Below are 17233 nucleotides of genomic sequence, written 5' to 3' on the forward strand. Positions count from 1 at the left end.
TTTTAATCAATGTTTTCTTTACGAGACCTTGTTAGGAGACTACGTTGAACATGGTCTAATACATATATGTATGGATTGATTGTAACGGTCCGACTAAAGACGGCTGCTAGCCGTGGCCTATACGACGGGATGGTCAGAGCGTTACATGTTATATCAAATCATTTTAACATAAAGAAGCTCTGTCAAGGACTGTCATGCATTTATCTCTATAACAAAATCAGAAGCTCATATATAGAGCAATATCAAGAAAAGCACTTACTCACCGATCATATATAATCTCAAATCCATGGACGTAGTTTTCATATATGTTAATAGTCCAAACCTTAAGATTGACAACATCCAAAACATTATTACTGTAATCATATTTTTCCAACCCTCTTCTCTTAGAATTTTCTAGTAAAATTACTTTAATCATACTGTATTACTCTTAGACATATATGTTATCGTAAATCAATATATATTTATAAATTTTTTAAAATTATCATTATCACCAGTTCTTTGGAAAAATTGGTAAACCATTACATTTTGACGGCATAGAGAGTTCAACGAACGAGTCGCACACCGAATAAGAAAAGAGTGTTAACACAAAAGCACATCCCCAAAAACGCACACACAAAAAAAAGCACATCTCACCTCGAAGACTTGGGTGTTGAAAGAGAGAGCGACCACAGTACTCGTTTCTCTCACCGAACACACGGTACTTGTTCGATCTTCTTTGCTTTCATCAACCACTTGAGAATCTATCTCACAGTGCCGCCACAAACTCCAACATTGCTCAAAAGTTTTGAGACATCTCTCTGAAACTTAAAAAAAAAGTCAGGTTATCAAATCTATCTATCTATCTATCCCCCTTATTGTTTTCTTATGCCGTGTTTGTCAATTCACGTTCCGCGTTCCCTTTTGTCCTTCTCTCTCTCTCTTTCTGGGTTTGCTTGTGTCCTAACGCTACTGGTTCGTGCCTAGAAACCAAAAACAATCGGAGATTAGGTAGATGCGGAATCCTCAACAACATCCAAGTTAGCCCCCCCACTTGTGGTGTTTCTACGTTTTAAAGGTTTCGACTTTGTGCTGCTTTTCTTCTTACAGTACCATTGTCGTATGTTCAGATCGTTGTGAATTACATACATGGCTATCTATAGGCTATAACTTGTTGATGTTTTGGATCGATTGCTTGTTTGTTGTGTGGGTTTTGCTTTGATCCGAGAGATTCTAAATCTTCTTAGGTCTGTGTTTCAATTTTAATTCAGCACTAGCTTGCTTTATCATCTCTAAGTATTTTCTGGGTTTTTAATTAGAATCTCCGTGTCTGTGTTTCGTATCTCTCTATTGCTGCCTCTCACGATCTGAAGTTGTTGAATCTCTTCAAGTTTGATACTTCTGTGAATCTGATATGTTAAAAGCTTTCTACTTTACCCCCTGTTGTGTTGTTCTTGGACAATGTATATGTGTATCCTTGAGGTTTGTTTTTTACTTTAACATTCTTTGATTGTCAATTTCTAGGCTGGATCTTTGGTGTTAGTGTTTTGGCACAAAAACTTTTTGGACAATGAGTTTCAGATCTCCTATGTGTCTGCATGTCGCCGGGAAACCTCCATTGATTTCTCTTTGCTGTTTGAATAACATGTCTTGATGTTTTTATAACAATGTGATCAGTAAACCAAACCTTGCCTAGATGTTGTTAATGATTAAGATTCATTATTTAAAATGTACTTTTCTTTTGATGGATTTATGCAGACAATATTGATGGACGAGGAAAACAATCTTATAGAAGAAACAGCTCTCATCGAAGATTCTTCTGATGTTGAATTTGCCTGTTGTGGTGATCCAAAAGTTGAGCCTCGTGTTGGAGACGAGTTTCAGGCCAAGATTCCTCCTATGTTGTCTGCATCCGAACGTGCATTGTCTCTTTCAACTCCTCTAGCTTTGGATGATGATTCCTCATATCTCTTTCTCGTCGGACAACCTGTTCAAGTAACGTGGATAGACAAACATCCAAAAGGACAAGCAAATGGAGATGATGATGATGATGTTGACATGAACCAATCTTTGAAATCTTTTAGAGCAAAAAGAAGTCGTTGCTCTGCTAAGATCCGAGGCCAGAGTGACAAGAATCCGAAATCCAAGAAGCAGAGATTGAATCTTGAGGCTGTTCCGGAGTTACCATCCAATTCTTGGGAGGACCATGAGGTGGCTAGCTTTGTTCTTGGTCTGTATACCTTCGGGAAGAACTTTACTCAGGTGAAGAAGTTCATGGAGAACAAAGAAACAGGAGAGATACTGCTGTTTTACTTCGGCAAGTTCTACAACTCAGCTAAGTACCACACTTGGTCTGATTCCCGCAAGAAGCGTAGTCGAAAATGCGTATATGGAAGAAAGCTCTACTCAGGATGGAGGCAACAGCAGTTGCTGTCCCGTTTGATTCCTTCTCTTTCTGATGAATCTCAGAAACAGATGCTTGTGAATGTGAGTCTCTCTTGCATTATAATGCTACACTCCAGTGTCGTTTTATGATTCCAATGCAACTTTTACTATTAATTTGTCTCTTTTGCCACTAATTAAACTAACATAAACAATAATTGTTACGCAACTAATTTGAAACGGAGGGAGTATTTGTTTTGGTCATTGATCTTACCTTTTTTTTTTGTAGGTCTCCAAGTCATTTGCTGAAGGGAAGATCACTCTAAAGAAATACATAGACGCTATGAAGGATCTTGTGGGTCTCAGGCCTCTGGTAGACGCTGTGGCGGTTGGTAAAGGAAAAGAGGATCTCACGGTTCGTACAGCAGTACCAGTTAAGACCACCAAACCATGGTTCACGGTTTCTCCAAAGTCTTCTTCGTTCCCGAACTTAGGGGCTTACGCTTCACTCACGTCTGCCGACATAATAAACCAGTTAAAAGGCAGTTACCGTCTAAGCAAAGCTCGGTGCAGCGATATCTTCTGGGAAGCTGTGTGGCCGCGTTTGCTAGCCAGAGGATGGCACTCAGAGCAGCCAAAGGACAGAAGCTATATTACATCTAAGGATAACATTGTTTTCATTGTCCCTGGAGTGAAACGGTTCTCTAGAGGGGAACTTGTCAAAGGCGATCATTACTTTGACTCTGTCAGTGACATTCTAACAAAGATTGCTTCGGAGCCTGAGCTTCTTGAGATTGAAACAGGAGGAGAGATAGTCAATGGAACCGTTAACTCTTCTGACCAATCAGATGAAGAGTCTTCCTCCCCGTCTGGTAGTCAAAGACTCCGTTACCTCAAGTCTCCAAGCTCTAGCCGTGGAAACCTGCAAATGAGATTCACTGTTGTTGACACTAGCTTGGCCTCTGGAGGGAAACTGTGTGATTTACGGAATCTGAAAGTTTCTGAGACAAAGACTGGTTTAGGAGACAAAGATTCTTCTTCCCTGTCCAGTCAGAATGTGGAAATGCCCTCTCTGGATGCCCCAATGCGGTTTGTTATTGTTGATACGAGTCTAGACCACCGTAAGAAATGGTCTGGTTTAAGGAGATGGAAACGTTTACCAAGTGATGGCACAAACAAGGATGATTCTAGCGTAAAGGAGGAAGAGAGTTTGGAGAGGGTTAAGGATCCAGCAAAGAGGCTGATCAAAAAGCATAGAGCAGACACTAATCATCATTCAGTAAAATCTGCTCCGTCGTCGAAACGCAGACGGCTCAGTGCTTGCATAAAGAGGGAGAACAGCCTTTCAAAAGAGGATCCTGAATCAGACCACTTAAGTTTACGTGCGGTCCAACACAAGAACAGCACCGTTGAAGAGATGAATGAAGACAAAAAGAGATATGAAACCGAGTTATCGGTTGATTATATGAACTTAAAGTCTGATCAATCAGAAAAGACTGGAACTGGACCGTCTTCTGCGGTTGTTGAGACCCAAGAAATGTCAGAGACCAAACCAAACGGGTTATGTTCGGTCTCTGGTGAAGACAATGACTGTTCTCCAGAGGAGGTAAGAACAAGCCATGAAGTCATTTCATCAGAACATCACTCAAACGGGCTCTGTTCAGCATCAGGCTCAGACAAAGGACGTGTTTCCATTAATACGGAACAAGAGCAAGAAGTTGAGCTACATCAGAAAGCGACCATTGATCACCCGGTCAATACTCAAGAACTTGGTTCATCAGAACAACAAGAAGCTAATACAGATGCTCCTAGAAGACACAGCACAAGAAAGCGACCATTGACCACCAGGGCTCTGGAAGCTCTTGAATCTTGTTTACTTACAACCGAGATAATGGAAACTACGGTTAAACCAAGAAAACGTGAAAGATCTTCGAGGAAAAAGCACTCAGCTAAAGTGAGTAACAGAGCAAAGCTTTTGCCAGACAATGGGAATGCAGATAAGGAGCAGAGAGGAGGAGAAGATGGAAGCAAAGCAACAGCAAGTAACAACCCTTTGGATCAAATAGAGGATACAAAGCCTAGCTTTATTCTAAATGGAGCCACAACTGAGAGTAAGCCTCCTCTGGTTCGAAGACATGATTCAAAGCCGGCGCTAACTGAACATCCTAAACTCCCACCGATTATTTTAAAGCTTTCATTAAAGCGTAGCAGAGCTTCAGAGACTTAAGAGTCTGAAGAGTTTGGGCGTTGGCTGTGAGAGCATTAGCCTTGCTATAGACTAATGTGTACAGAAGTAAAAGGATTTTTATAAGGGTTTTATTACATACTCTTCTTTGTTCTTCAATTTTTGTTGGGTCAAATGTGACAAACGCTACACAACATATCCAAGGTTCTATTAGACAAAAAAAAAAAAACATATCCAAGGTTTCTTTTCTTTCTAAATGGTGAAGTCTTTCTTCTAGCCCTCCTCTCATCTCACTGAATGCATATTGCTTATAAGTAATGTTTTCTATTATTCGATTTGTTGGGAGGTTACTCGAAATGATTTTTATATGGTCTAGATCCCGAGAATTGAAGTGAAAATAATGATGCTCATGCAAATAATTTATACAGCATATACACAAATCCTGAATAGTAGTATTAGTACTATACTTACAAATCCTGAATAGTAAGTAATACTAGTCACAACAATGTTAATACTACTGTACAAATTCTTGACTGATCAAATGCAGCTGATTTTGTTGTGGCTGCTTGATTGCCTTATCCAAGTTGTTGGAGACTGCTTTGGTTAAGTTAGCGTCCTCAAAACCAAGCTCTGCTCCAAATCTTTTGTAGTCACAACAATGGAACCAATTTTTTCTTAAAAAAATAACTATTGTCAGTTCAAATTCACTTCGCACACTCCTTAGATTAGATTTAGCTAAAATTCTCGACTTACTTTGGATCCAAGATCAGCTTCTGAACTTCTTTGATAGCTGAACTAGCTGCGTATAACGATATCTTTCCTTTTCCTATCTGATATATTAGAAAAAGCAAACCATTTTTTCAAGAGTTTCAGGACGGAAGGCATTGAGATGGTTAATAGTTTTGTTACCTCTAGAATCTGAAGTTTTGCCTCATGGTCGTTCGGTAAACACCGGATCTCTTCGGCTAGTCTAGCTAACTCTCCAACGCTTTCAGGGCACAAGAAGTCGAGCGCCACCTGAGCATTCAACTGAGAATTGTATACATGCCAGCAAGATTTAGTTTCTTAGTAAGCGCAATGGAAAGAGAAGCTCATTTGATGTTATGTTGCATTACCTGAAGATCTCTGACTTGAAACGGACGTCCAGCTGGAACGTCCATGGCTCCACTCCCGAAACAAGAGCAAGGCAGTCATCAAACATCATCCCTCCATGCAGTTAAAGTGTTTGGAAATAGAGCAAGAAACAGAATGTTTGTTTTTCTTACCAAACTCGTCTTTCAGTTGTCTCTCTTGTTGTGTTCATTTAAGAACAATCCTTCATACAACGGCTTCTCAAATGTTCTCTGCATTCACACTCAACATCATCTCAGGTTCATTCTTCTCCTTATGGACTCTCTCCCAAGTGAATAATAGTTATTTTCCTTAGTATTTACCAAACTATTTTTTTTGTCGTTACTAAACTAATTACAGCTTTTTGTTTTTAACAGCGTTAACATTACCGTTTTTGACATACAGGGTTAACATTATTACTTAGGATAGGATAAAGGGGAAAACTAACTTAAGGAAAATAACTAATATTAAAAAAAGGAATAACCGCGTCATCTATTCTTTAAACCGGCTCCAACGTAAACGCATATATATATATATATATGCATATCATCATCACCCTTACAAGTTGCAACATTCGATTCCTCACAAAAAAGATCTTCTCTTTGCCTAAAATTTCAAGCTTTTTTGTTTTCTTTTGAATCATGGAATGTAGACCGTTGGATCTGACGATTATATCCGCCGAGGATCTCAAAGACATCCAACTGATCGGCAAACAGGACTTATACGCCGTCGTTTCCATCAACCGCGACGCGAGGACGAAGCAGAAGACGAAGGTTGACAAAGATTGCGGGACCAAGCCCAAATGGAGACACCAGATGAAGCTCACCGTCGACGACGCGGCGGCGAATGAGAATCGTCTCACCCTTGTGATCGAGATCGTCGCGGATCGGCCGATCGCCGGTGATAAGCCCGTCGGCGAAGTTAGCGTTCCGGTGAAGGAGCTTTTGGATCAGAACAAGGCCGGCGACGAGGAGGAGGAGAAGACGGTGACGTACGCCGTGAGGCTGCCTAACGGGAAGGCCAAAGGTTATCTCAAATTCTCGTTCAAGTTTGGTGAGAAGTATACTTTCGGAGGAGCGTCGAGTGCTCCTCACGCGCCTGGCTCATCGACTCTGGAGCATAAGTCTATGGATCATCAGCCCGTAACTGCTTACCCGCCCGGACAAGGTGCCCCGGTTGCATACCCGCAACCGGGTCCTTCCGGATACCCACCACCAGGATATGATGATAAACACGGTGGTGGTGTTTATGGTTATCCGCCACCTGGAGGTCCCAGTGGTTATCCTCCAGCTGGTCCTGGTGCATACCCGCAGCACGGTGGATATCCGCCTCCACAGCAAGGAGGCTACCCGGGTTATCCACCACAAGGTCCGGGTTATGGATATCCGCCACAAGGTCCAGGCTATGGATATCCGCCGCAGGGTCCGTACGGTTACCCGCAACAGCAGGGTTACGGTGGCAAACCTCAGAAACCAAAGAAGCACGGAGGAGCTGGAATGGGTCTAGGACTTGGACTCGGAGCTGGTTTATTGGGTGGGTTGCTGGTTGGTGAAGCTATTGATGATATAGCAGATATGGGTGGCGACTTTGATTTCTGATCTTCTGTTGTTTGTGCTATCTCTGTGTTGTGATCAACTATTTCATTTTCTTAGGCAAATGGTTCTATGTTTTTCTTTTGGATTATCCTGAAGTCAACATGTTCTGTTTTCTTGTCTGTGTGTTGTTTCTGGCTCTCCTAATGAAAACTGCGTCAAGTTGATATATGTCGCTATCAGATATTTCGTATGAGATTAATAATCAGTTTTTCATTCAGCAACGTTCAAGTGTTAGGAAAGGGAGATCTCAGAAATATAAAAAAGTCAGATACGTATTTGTATAAAAACTAACATCAAATCCGTTATCGTCCAGCGGTTAGGATATCTGGCTTTCACCCAGGAGACCCGGGTTTGATTCCCGGTAACGGAGCTTTTTTTTAATTTTCATGCATTGTAACTTGTAAGTATGGATTTAGTTATCAAGTATGGCAACAGAGTGTTGTTCCTTTCACAACTGTAATGTTTATTCTACGTTTCCAAGTGGCTTCTTTAATTTGTATTGGACTCTAATGTTTGCTGGACGGTGGTTGTATACAAGTCATTGTTGTTCAAATTTTTGTGTGGTCTTATGATTGGGGTAACAATCATGCACCTTTCACTTAATAGCTGGAAGTTATACAAGATTTCAGACGATGATGATTGCTTGTCGAAAGATGACCAAAATTGCGTTTCCACTTATCTTGTGTCTGCAGAGATTGTTTTGATGTGAACTGTCTTCCATCTCCATAATAGTTATGGGCTCAAGCGCTTTGAGCTCAACGATAATCATCAAGAATGTAATAACATGCCGCCGGGGATACTTAGTTTTAAATAGTGAATAGTATTTTGCCAATTCATCTAGTCACATTGACGACGTAAATCTTTAAAAGCTGATAGAAAATGAGCAGTTTTTCATTAATGGAACTGTAGAATAAAAAGAAAAAGAGATTTGAACATTGTATTTACTTCGGCTTTTGAAACACATCACAACTTTATCACATCTTAATATGAATCTCCTAATCGAATGACTAACATTTACCAAGTGGTTCGAAACAGGGCAGTCGCAGCCAAGGGAGTTTGATCAGTCTGTAATTCTATTTATTGTTCTCCACTGAAACCTACAAAAGAGGGTCTTTTCTCTTAAAAAAACGGGTAATAAGAAAACAGGTGTGGCTCGTTGAGACCTGAAGGTTCCCGTCGGCCAAGGGCGGAAGAGGAAGCAAACAATGTTATCGTGTGTTCAAAATGGAAAAGAACAAAACTTTTTCATCCATGAGATGAATCATCATATTGCTAGATCCTAACTTCTTCTGCTTGTTCTCTAACAGCATAACTCGGTTGTAAGGTAACAGTGACTGAAAGAATATTTTATCTAGCTAATCATATTCTTGAAATATTCATACATGAAAAGTAGTGATGGAGAGTTGAGCGTGTCACTTGCAGAGATTTTGAGGCCATAGAACTTGAAACTAAACTCGTTCTGCGCTTCTAATTCCCGCGTTCTTATCGAATTCATCTGAAGGAACAACGTCCGCGATAATCTTCTCTTGACCACGCCAAAGAATCTGGTAAAAAAGGTTACCAACTTTTGTGTCAGTCCAACAGAGTATGAAATCAATTCCTAAAAGATAAAATATTCTTTAGTAACAAAGACTAATAATCAACGAACCAATAGACATCCCACTGGAAACTTGGAAATGAATATCTCATATGAGATATGATGATCAAACATTGTACTTTACAGCCGCCTAGACTTACCATGTCAATAACTCCAAATTCTTTAGCTTTTGGTGCATCCATGTAATATGGCCTTCGCATCACGTTAGCCACAGTCTCCACGGACTAAATAACATGTTAAAACGATAAAAATCGCCAATCAAAGTCATGAAGCGAAAGAAATGTTTTTCCACTTACATTCCCAGTGTGCTTTGACAGTAGTTCCACAAGTATATCTCGGTTTGTTATAACCTTCAATTACAACTAAGAACGTGAGAGATGTAATGAAACTCAGTTTTCTTTCAATCTGAGTTGATAATAAATTTCCCGGATACAAAGTGTAGAGAGGGAACATCAAACCTCTTTGGCACGAATCAGGACATCACTAGCAGGCATCAACCCAGAAGAAGGCATACGAGGTTGCTGGATCATTGCTGCAACAATATCGGTTCAAACATTTGAGAATCCCTCATTATCAAAAATGAGCAATCAATTTGACCAGAATGCACTTTTTTTTTTTTACCTTTGGAATGTGGCATCATAAATCGTTTACCCTTTGTTCCCGCGGAAAGTAACAGACATGCGTGACCTATCGCTGCTCCCACACAAACTGTATGTACCTGCACAACAAAGGACCAAGCTATTCACACAAACACTTCGGAGACAAAAATTATCTTGATATCTACTCAAGAGCATTAACCAATAAACTATTATTACTTATATGTTTGCATTAAAAGCGCAGTTCACGAATAAAGAAACATTACCTCGTTCTTAAGTTGCATCAAAGAATCATAGATCGCAAAACCTTCTGACTCCATCCCAACCTGTTCATTCAACACCGTTCCACCAATATTAGAAATATTCCAAGTGTCTTATAAAATCATTCACAAAGAGTTCAAAAAACTAACCGTCTCTCCATCGTCACGAGTGGTCCCTGTAGAGTTAATGTAAATGTATATAGGCTCCTTAGGATCCAGCCACTGAAGATACATTAGCTCTGCCACAACAAGCTCTGTAACCGCCGGTACGAGCTCGAAAACAAAAAGTCCAGTCAGCACCAAATCATCACTCTCAGTCTACACAGTCTCCGCTAAGAATCACTTACAGGCATCCCAATGTAAACAATTCTCCCGTCAAGAAGCATAGAAGGCAAGTCTGGTGGATGAGTTCTTGGCATGTGCTCGTTATAAGCCACTGATCTCTCAACCTAATCTCAACCAACAGACGATTCAATTACACGCAAAGAGCCAAGAATCGATCATATAGGGATCGAAATTGGATACGAGATGAGCTCACCTGAGCAGGAGAAGACATGAGCTGAGGAGAATCGAAGATGTCAAGATACGGCGGCGTTGTTGGGATTGTTAAATCCCATTACGATATTGTTCACTTTGGCTTTTGCGTGCCCGCACGGATTTACTTTTGGGCTCATTCCCAAAAAACCTCGTACTAATTAGAGTTGGACATCTCTTTATATATTAGACACTCTTTGTCTAAACTTCCAATGTGGAACTTGAATTGACATCTCTCGTTCTCCCCCTCAAACTAAGGACCACACTCCTTGTGCCCTTTCCTCTAGCGAATCATCTCGGTGCCTTGTCGCATCTTCGACATTCGACACCTTTAGTCGCAAGGTTACTTTGAGTTGCTTTGAAGATGCTCCCTTTCCACAGAGGAACTTTGAGTTGACAAACTAAGTTTCACATTGGAGAATTAGACAAGAAGTATCTAATATATAAAAAAATTCTCAACTCTATTAGTACGAGGCTTTTTGGGAATGAAACCAAAAGTAAATTCATGCGGGCAAGCCAATTAGGCCCAAAATGGACAATATCGTACTAATCGGATAATATAGAGTTGGACATGAGATTTAACAATCCCAACAATTGGTATCAGAGCGGTTGACGAAAAATCTGCAAGAAGACCAAAATACCCTTCGAGTAGGAACGGGACCCATCGAAATAGGATTGGGAGGTGTGTGTGGCAGAGATCAAGTCAAAAGATCCTGGAAGTTCAGAGAATAAAGAGTTGGACACGGGATTTCACTATCCCAACAATTGGTATCAGAGAGGTTTGATGAGATTTTGCACAATTGTTGGGATTGTTAAATCTCATGTCCAACTCTATATTATCCGATTAGTACGATATTGTCAACTTTAGGCCTAATTAGCTGGCCCGCATGGATTTACTTTTGGGCTCATTCCCAAAAAGCCTCGTACTATTAGAGTTGAACAGCTCTTTATATATTAGATTTTCTTTGTCTAATTCTCCAGTGTGAGACTTAGTTGGACAATATCGTACTAATCAGATAATATAGAGTTGGACATGGATTTAATAAATCCCAACAATTGGTATCAGAGCCATGTTGACGAGAAATCTGCAAGAAGACCAAAACACCTTTCGAGTAGGAATGGGACCCTTCAAGGTGGAAAGAGAGAAACTTCCAAGATCTTTTTGACTAATCTCTGCCGAACCTCCCTTTCCACTTTGAAGGGTCTCATTTCTACTCGAAGGGTGTTTTGGTCTTCTTGCAGATTTCTCGTCAACCTGGCTCTGATACCAATTGTTGGGATTTATTAAATTCATGTTCAACTCTATATTATCTGATTAATACGATACTGTCCACTTTGGGCCTTAGGCAAGTCCGCATAGTTTTATTTTTGGTATCTTTCCCAAAGGGCCTCAAGGTGGACAATATCGTACTAATCAGATAATATAGAGTTGGACATGAATTTAATAAATCCTATATTATCTGATTAGTACGATATTGTCCACTTTGGGCCTAATTGGCTTGCCCGCATGGATTTACTTTTGGTTTCATTCCTAAAAGGTATCATACTATTAGAGTTAGACATCTCTTTATATATTAGACTCTTTTTGTCTTATTCTCCAATGTGGGACTTAGTTTGTTATATCACATTCTCCCCCTAGTTTGTTATATCACATTATCCCCCTCAAACTAAGGATCACATTCATCTCGTGTCCCACAACTGACTTCCAGGATCTTTTGACTTGATCTCTGCTACACACACCTCCCAATCCTAACTCGATGGATTTCGTTCCTACTCGAAGGGTATTTTGGTCTTCTTGTAGATTTCTCGTCAACCATTCTGATACCCCAATTGTTGGAATTTATTAAGCCCATGTCCAACTCTGTATTATCCGATTAGTACGATATTGTCCACTTTGGGCCTTAGGTAAGCCCGCATGATTTTATTTTTGGTTTCCTTCCCAAAAGGCCTCGTACTAATTAGAGTTGGACATCTCTTTATATATTAGCCACTCCTTGTCTAAACTTCCAATGTGGGACTTGGATTGACATCTATCATTCTCCCACTTTGGGCCTAATTGGCTTGCCCGCATGGATTTACTTTTGGTTTCATTCCCAAAAGGCCTCGTACTATTAGAGTTAGACATCTTTTTATATATTAGACTCTCTTTGTCTAATATATAAAGAGCTGTTCAACTCTAATAGTACAAGGCCTTTTGGGAATGAGCCCAAAAGTAAATCCATGCGGGCCAGCCAATTAAGCCCAAAGTGGACAATATCGTACTAATCGGATAATATAGAGTTGGACATGAGATTTAACAATTCCAACAATTGGTATCAGAGCGGTTGACGAGAAATCTGCAAGAAGACCAAAACACCTATCGAGTAGGAATGGGACCCTTCAAGGTGGAAAGGGAGGAACTTCCAGGATCTTTTTGACTAATCTCTGCCGAACCTCCCTTTCCACCTTGAAGGGTCTCATTCCTACTCGAAGGGTGTTTTGGTTTTCTTGCAGATTTTCGTCAAACCGCTCTGATACCAATTGTTGTGATTTATTAAGCTCATGTCCAACTCTGTATTATCCGATTAGTACGATATTGTCCACTTTGGGCCTTAGGCAAGCCCGCATGATTTTTATTTTGGTTTCCTTCCCAAAAGGCCTCGTACTAATTAGAGTTGGACATCTTTTTATATATTAGACTCTCTTTATCTAATTCTCCAATGTGAGACTTATTTTGTTATATCACATTATCCCCTTCAAAATAAGGATCACATTCATCTCGTGTCCCACAACTGACTTCCAGGATCTTTTGACTTGATCTCTGCCACACACCACTCTCAATCCTAACTCGATGGGTCTCGTTCCTACTCGAAGGGTATTTTGGTCTTCTTGCAGATTTCTCGTCAACCTGGCTCTGATACCAATTGTTGGGATTGTTAAATCCCATGTCCAACTCTATATTATCCGATTAGTACGATATTGTCCACTTTGGGCCTAATTGGCTGGCCCGCATGGATTTACTTTTGGGCTCATTCCCAAAAGACCTCGTACTAATTAGAGTTGGACATCTCTTTATATATTAGACACTCCTTGTCTAAACTTCCAATGTGGGACTTGGATTGACATCTCTCAGGCGTATTGGAGTTCACCGGCCGGTTGAGAAGCTTCTCCGGAGATTTAGCGGCGACGGAAGCGAGCGTCAAGAGGAAAGGATCGTTAGGGTTTATCGAAGGTATGGGGATTTTGGCGGAGCGTTGGCGCGAAAGGCGCGGCGAAAAGTCTTCGTGTTTGTTCTCCCGGATGTAGAAGGAGGATGAGAAGAGAAAGAAGAAGAAGAGCGTGTAAGCAGAGAGTTTCATGGACGCTTGTAAGCAAAAGATGCCATGGTGAAAGATCTTTTCTCCTGCGCACGAAAGCTCAGAAAAATGGACTGGTTGAAGAAGGTAAACCGGAGGTTGGAGTGGAATTTAGTTATAACGGATCCGGTTTACTATGGCCCGGGTGATAATCGCTCCGCTATTGGGTGCCCCGGCCCAGGCCCAATAAGTTTGAATGAGACATGTTGTAGTTGTAGGCTTGTATTGTAGCCTCTCGCAGGCGGTGCGGTTAAGTAGATGTACTGGTTTGAAATGATTTATATTAAAATAACAAATCTACTGTTATTCAAAAATGAATTTTAAAAAATATTTTAAAATCTAGTGTTATTAAATTTATTTTTTCATAAAATACTCTAAAACCAACTGTTATTGAACAAAATTTAAGTTAAAAATTTTAGAGTACTTTAAATATTTCTAAAATGTTTAAAAAGAGTTCCTTAATTATAAAAATAAAAATCCAAATTTTATTGTTTTAGATAAAATTCTAAAATATTTTAACAAAAATCACACCAAATTTTTTAATTCCCATGCAATCATCTACAAACTAATTAAAGTCAAATCACTTTAAATTACATATTCAATACAAGCTCCTTAGTCTTAATGATTATCAAACCATATATAAAACAATACAAACGTTTTTCAAGCAACCACAAGGTTCGGTTCATTTCAAAAAGTCCCAATAACAGACAAACTAAAAAGTTTTTACATAGAAGAGCATATTATTAATCGTTCATTCGAGATATAGCTCAAATCCAAATCAGATTATTATACTATGGCTGGACCCTGAGAAGCATGAGTCATTTGGATACGGCGGTCCTCTATTCCCAGTCACCAGCTCTCCTTTTCAATCAGACCTCACCTGCAAAGCAAAGTTTGTCATGATGTTAACTGAAGCAAACATGATGATGACACAAAGGTAGACTTAGACAACCCTCGCTTCTCTGGACTCTCTCATGTTTTTTATGTTCATTTGGTTGTATGTAAAAAGCTCTTGAGAGCAGCTAATTATTTAAGCTTGAATGTAGACTTACGGGTGAAACAGGAGAATCTGATCTCGATCTTGATCGGGATCTGCAGACAACAAAAAAAAAAAACCCTTGTTTAGTGTGGCGTCGGGAGTTTTAAGTGGTGTTGGTCTAGAAAAGAACTAAACATGGATTCCAGTATGGACAACAAAAAGAAACGTTAAGAGAATCAGAGGACTCTTAAGCCAAATGTTGCCAGCCTACAGCTGATACGCCCTGAGTATCAGAGCAGTGAGTCCTAGAATCCATCTAGATAACCCATCAAGTCCCTAAGATCCAGTCCCCAGCTCGCCGCAGTGAGCCAGATCTAGAAAAACAAACAAGGCAATACAATTGAAATCACAGTAGGCCACAGATATCCAGATTGCCCTTCCGTTAGGAAATAAATTTTCACAAAGTCTCTAGCTGAGTTATCACAAGATTATATAGAACAGAAGACAAGGCAGAGCATTCAGTATTAAATTCACTGTCAATTTCCAAACGATGAAGTAAGTTCATGTGACATAGAAAACTCCAAATAGGATATAATCACGTCATCAAGGACCGACTATCAGATCACATAGTTGATGGGAAGACTAGTCCCACCAACATATAGCAATGGGCCGGTCAAACAAACTCAACTTTGTATTTAAGAAAAAAACAAAACAAATTCCTTTCTTGTTAGTGATCAAGTCAGTTAGGAGTTCAGTGAGCAAGAATACTAGCACTCCATGCATGGAAACATCTGTAATAATTGTATAAATGTATTACTAATAACCACCATACCTTGAGATCGAGCTATACGGAGTTGGAGAACGAGGACGGGGCGTTGGAGAACGCGACAAACTGCATTACACTTTAAAGTTAGTCAAACACTCGTAAATAACAAGTTGCAGTACTAACGACCTCTTTTAGCATTAGTTTCTAAAACTGACCTTCTGCTACTATAACTATAGCTTCGACTCCTGCTTCTAGAATAGTATGGGCTGCGACTCACACTCCTCGACTCATATTCTCTCACCTAAACAGTGAGATTAGAGTATATTCATCTATTCATAAACACAAAAGAGAAGGCAACAACACCGCCACATACCCGTATATAAGATCTAGAGAAGGCATTTCGAAACTTAGAGTCATCAAGCTTCCTTATCTGTTACAAGAAAAAATTAAGGGAACATCAAAGACCCGACACTGGCCTCAAAGAAGATTAAATTGTGGGCATGAAGCACTGAAAAGGTACTGAGGCACAGCAAAGAGATAAAACTTACCGCGTATTTCATATCATCATAGTTGCTATACTCCACAACCCCTGACATGCCTAGAAAAAAATAATTAAAATGTTAAAGTCTTGCATTACACTTAAAAATCATGAACTAGAGCTATTCTCTTTCACAGACACTAAAATTATTTATATATCTACAAGAAGGTTATTTAAACTAGAGAATGACAGACAACTCACCTCCACGGTCACGAAAAACTTCAGAAAAGCAGACATCTCCAGCTTTACGCATGTGATCCTTAATCCCCCCACCAAATAAACATCAGCTCAGAACACAATAAATGCAACATGAACTAGAGAACCGAACATCCAAATAAACACAACATGAAATGAAACAGCAAGTAACATCCCTTACCTTAAGGTCTTGCCAGGAAGCAGATGGCGGTAATCCCGTCACCAGCACTGTACGTTCACGATATAGAAAAAAGGTAAGCTGAGTTCCCACAGAATGTCAAAAAGGTAAAATAAGACTAACTGATAAGACACTATACAAACCACGATAGTCGGACCGCCTCGAAGGTGCACGGCTCCCACTGCTGTACCTATCCACCGAGGATGAACCTCTACGACCACCATGTGCAATCTCAACCTAGACATCAAACAACAAAGTTAAGCATCTTCATCATAAGTTAGCACCTTCATAATAAAAAGATGGAATAAAAATGATGTCTTAACTAACCCGTAGTCGACACCCATCAAAATCATACCCATCCCGCCCATAAATAGCATCATCTGCATCACGAGGATCTTCAAACTGCATCATCAATAACAGACTCATCAGCCATAACTCATAAGCCATTCACAAGAAAGAACAAAACAGATACATTAAATTTTAAGCTCCTATAACAAGGTGGAATCATAAAATACCTCGACGAATGCATAACCAGGAGGTCTCGGTGGAATCTTCAGATCAATGTCCACAATGGGTCCATACTGCAAGGAAGATACACTATTACTGAGATTACGTGCAGATCCTAATGAATTCGAAAAGAGGGACAGAGAAGATGTTATTCAAAACCTTGTAGAAGAGATCTTCAACCTCTCGCATGCGAATATCGCCAGGCAAGTTCCCGACGTAGATCGTGCGGTTCCATCGGCTGCTACTCATCTGAGACCTCATAGTTAGATAACAAAAAATTACGAAAAAATAAAAAAGAATTAGGAATTTAACAGAAAATATATATATTTGAAACTCACATTTGCTTGCAGGGAGAGACGCGAAGAGGAGGAGGAGCGAGAAAGCGTTAGATTGTTCTGGAAACGATTACAACTACCAGAAGCGTATTTTTAAACGGAAGTGGAGTTGATCTCCTGCGGACACGTGTAAAGTGGTATTCTACATCCAAACTCTCTCAGCCG

At 40.0% G+C, this 17233-nt stretch overlaps 5 protein-coding genes and 1 non-coding gene across 13 annotated transcripts; 3 read left to right on the forward strand and 3 right to left on the reverse strand.

The window, feature by feature from the left end:
• The first annotated feature begins 588 nt into the window (after positions 1–588).
• Positions 589–4819, forward strand: LOC106416309. Of its 4 annotated transcripts, none has more exons than XM_022703512.2 (4): positions 589–820; positions 964–1054; positions 1735–2463; positions 2648–4819. In XM_022703512.2, the coding sequence occupies exons 3-4, from the start codon at positions 1744–1746 to the stop codon at positions 4583–4585; spliced, it is 2658 nt and encodes an 885-aa protein (XP_022559233.2). In that variant the 5' UTR covers positions 589–820; positions 964–1054; positions 1735–1743; the 3' UTR covers positions 4586–4819. The 4 variants fall into 4 exon arrangements, with proteins under 4 accessions (XP_022559233.2, XP_022559234.2, XP_022559235.2 ...); XM_022703513.2 differs by having other exon boundaries at positions 589–815; XM_022703514.2 differs by lacking the exon at positions 964–1054.
• A 110-nt stretch (positions 4820–4929) lies between these two features.
• Positions 4930–5888, reverse strand: LOC106411882 (lysine-specific demethylase JMJ25). 2 transcript variants are annotated; one of them, XM_013852734.3, is made up of 4 exons: positions 5659–5888; positions 5453–5572; positions 5297–5373; positions 4930–5184 (listed from the first exon to the last, which is right to left on the reverse strand). In XM_013852734.3, exons 1-4 carry the CDS (start codon positions 5701–5703, stop codon positions 5058–5060), a joined length of 369 nt encoding a protein of 122 aa, XP_013708188.1. In that variant the 5' UTR covers positions 5704–5888; the 3' UTR covers positions 4930–5057. The 2 variants fall into 2 exon arrangements, with proteins under 2 accessions (XP_013708188.1, XP_013708187.1); XM_013852733.3 differs by having other exon boundaries at positions 4930–5217.
• A 119-nt stretch (positions 5889–6007) lies between these two features.
• LOC106411881 (protein SRC2 homolog) lies at positions 6008–7367 on the forward strand. Its single transcript, XM_013852732.3, has one exon. It carries the CDS (start codon positions 6295–6297, stop codon positions 7249–7251), a length of 957 nt encoding a protein of 318 aa, XP_013708186.2. The 5' UTR covers positions 6008–6294; the 3' UTR covers positions 7252–7367.
• Positions 7368–7546: 179 nt separating this feature from the next.
• Positions 7547–7618, forward strand: TRNAE-UUC. Its single transcript has one exon. It is a non-coding gene; the product is annotated as a tRNA-Glu (tRNA).
• A 349-nt stretch (positions 7619–7967) lies between these two features.
• Positions 7968–10395, reverse strand: LOC106413839 (ATP-dependent Clp protease proteolytic subunit-related protein 3, chloroplastic). 2 transcript variants are annotated; one of them, XM_048757910.1, is made up of 10 exons: positions 10240–10395; positions 10049–10150; positions 9852–9974; positions 9708–9767; positions 9467–9563; positions 9304–9377; positions 9142–9195; positions 8986–9069; positions 8669–8792; positions 7968–8345 (listed from the first exon to the last, which is right to left on the reverse strand). In XM_048757910.1, exons 1-9 carry the CDS (start codon positions 10255–10257, stop codon positions 8697–8699), a joined length of 708 nt encoding a protein of 235 aa, XP_048613867.1. In that variant the 5' UTR covers positions 10258–10395; the 3' UTR covers positions 7968–8345; positions 8669–8696. The 2 variants fall into 2 exon arrangements, with proteins under 2 accessions (XP_048613867.1, XP_048613866.1); XM_048757909.1 differs by lacking the exon at positions 7968–8345 and having other exon boundaries at positions 8441–8792.
• Positions 10396–14182: 3787 nt separating this feature from the next.
• LOC106412199 (serine/arginine-rich splicing factor SR30) lies at positions 14183–17151 on the reverse strand. Of its 3 annotated transcripts, XR_001282511.3 has the most exons (14): positions 17072–17151; positions 16893–16982; positions 16742–16807; positions 16554–16628; positions 16370–16463; positions 16230–16276; positions 16055–16112; positions 15864–15913; positions 15689–15745; positions 15531–15616; positions 15382–15441; positions 14745–14923; positions 14623–14662; positions 14183–14450 (listed from the first exon to the last, which is right to left on the reverse strand). XR_001282511.3 is itself a non-coding variant. In XM_013853101.3 (13 exons), exons 2-13 carry the CDS (start codon positions 16980–16982, stop codon positions 14436–14438), a joined length of 738 nt encoding a protein of 245 aa, XP_013708555.1. In that variant the 5' UTR covers positions 17072–17151; the 3' UTR covers positions 14183–14435. The 3 variants fall into 3 exon arrangements, 2 of the variants coding, with proteins under 2 accessions (XP_013708555.1, XP_013708556.1); XM_013853101.3 differs by lacking the exon at positions 14745–14923; XM_013853102.3 differs by lacking the exons at positions 14183–14450; positions 14623–14662 and having other exon boundaries at positions 14669–14923.
• Positions 17152–17233: the final 82 nt, after the last annotated feature.

This window comes from Brassica napus, chromosome C5 (genome assembly GCF_020379485.1).
Source record: "Brassica napus cultivar Da-Ae chromosome C5, Da-Ae, whole genome shotgun sequence".
Taxonomy (NCBI): domain Eukaryota; kingdom Viridiplantae; phylum Streptophyta; class Magnoliopsida; order Brassicales; family Brassicaceae; genus Brassica; species Brassica napus.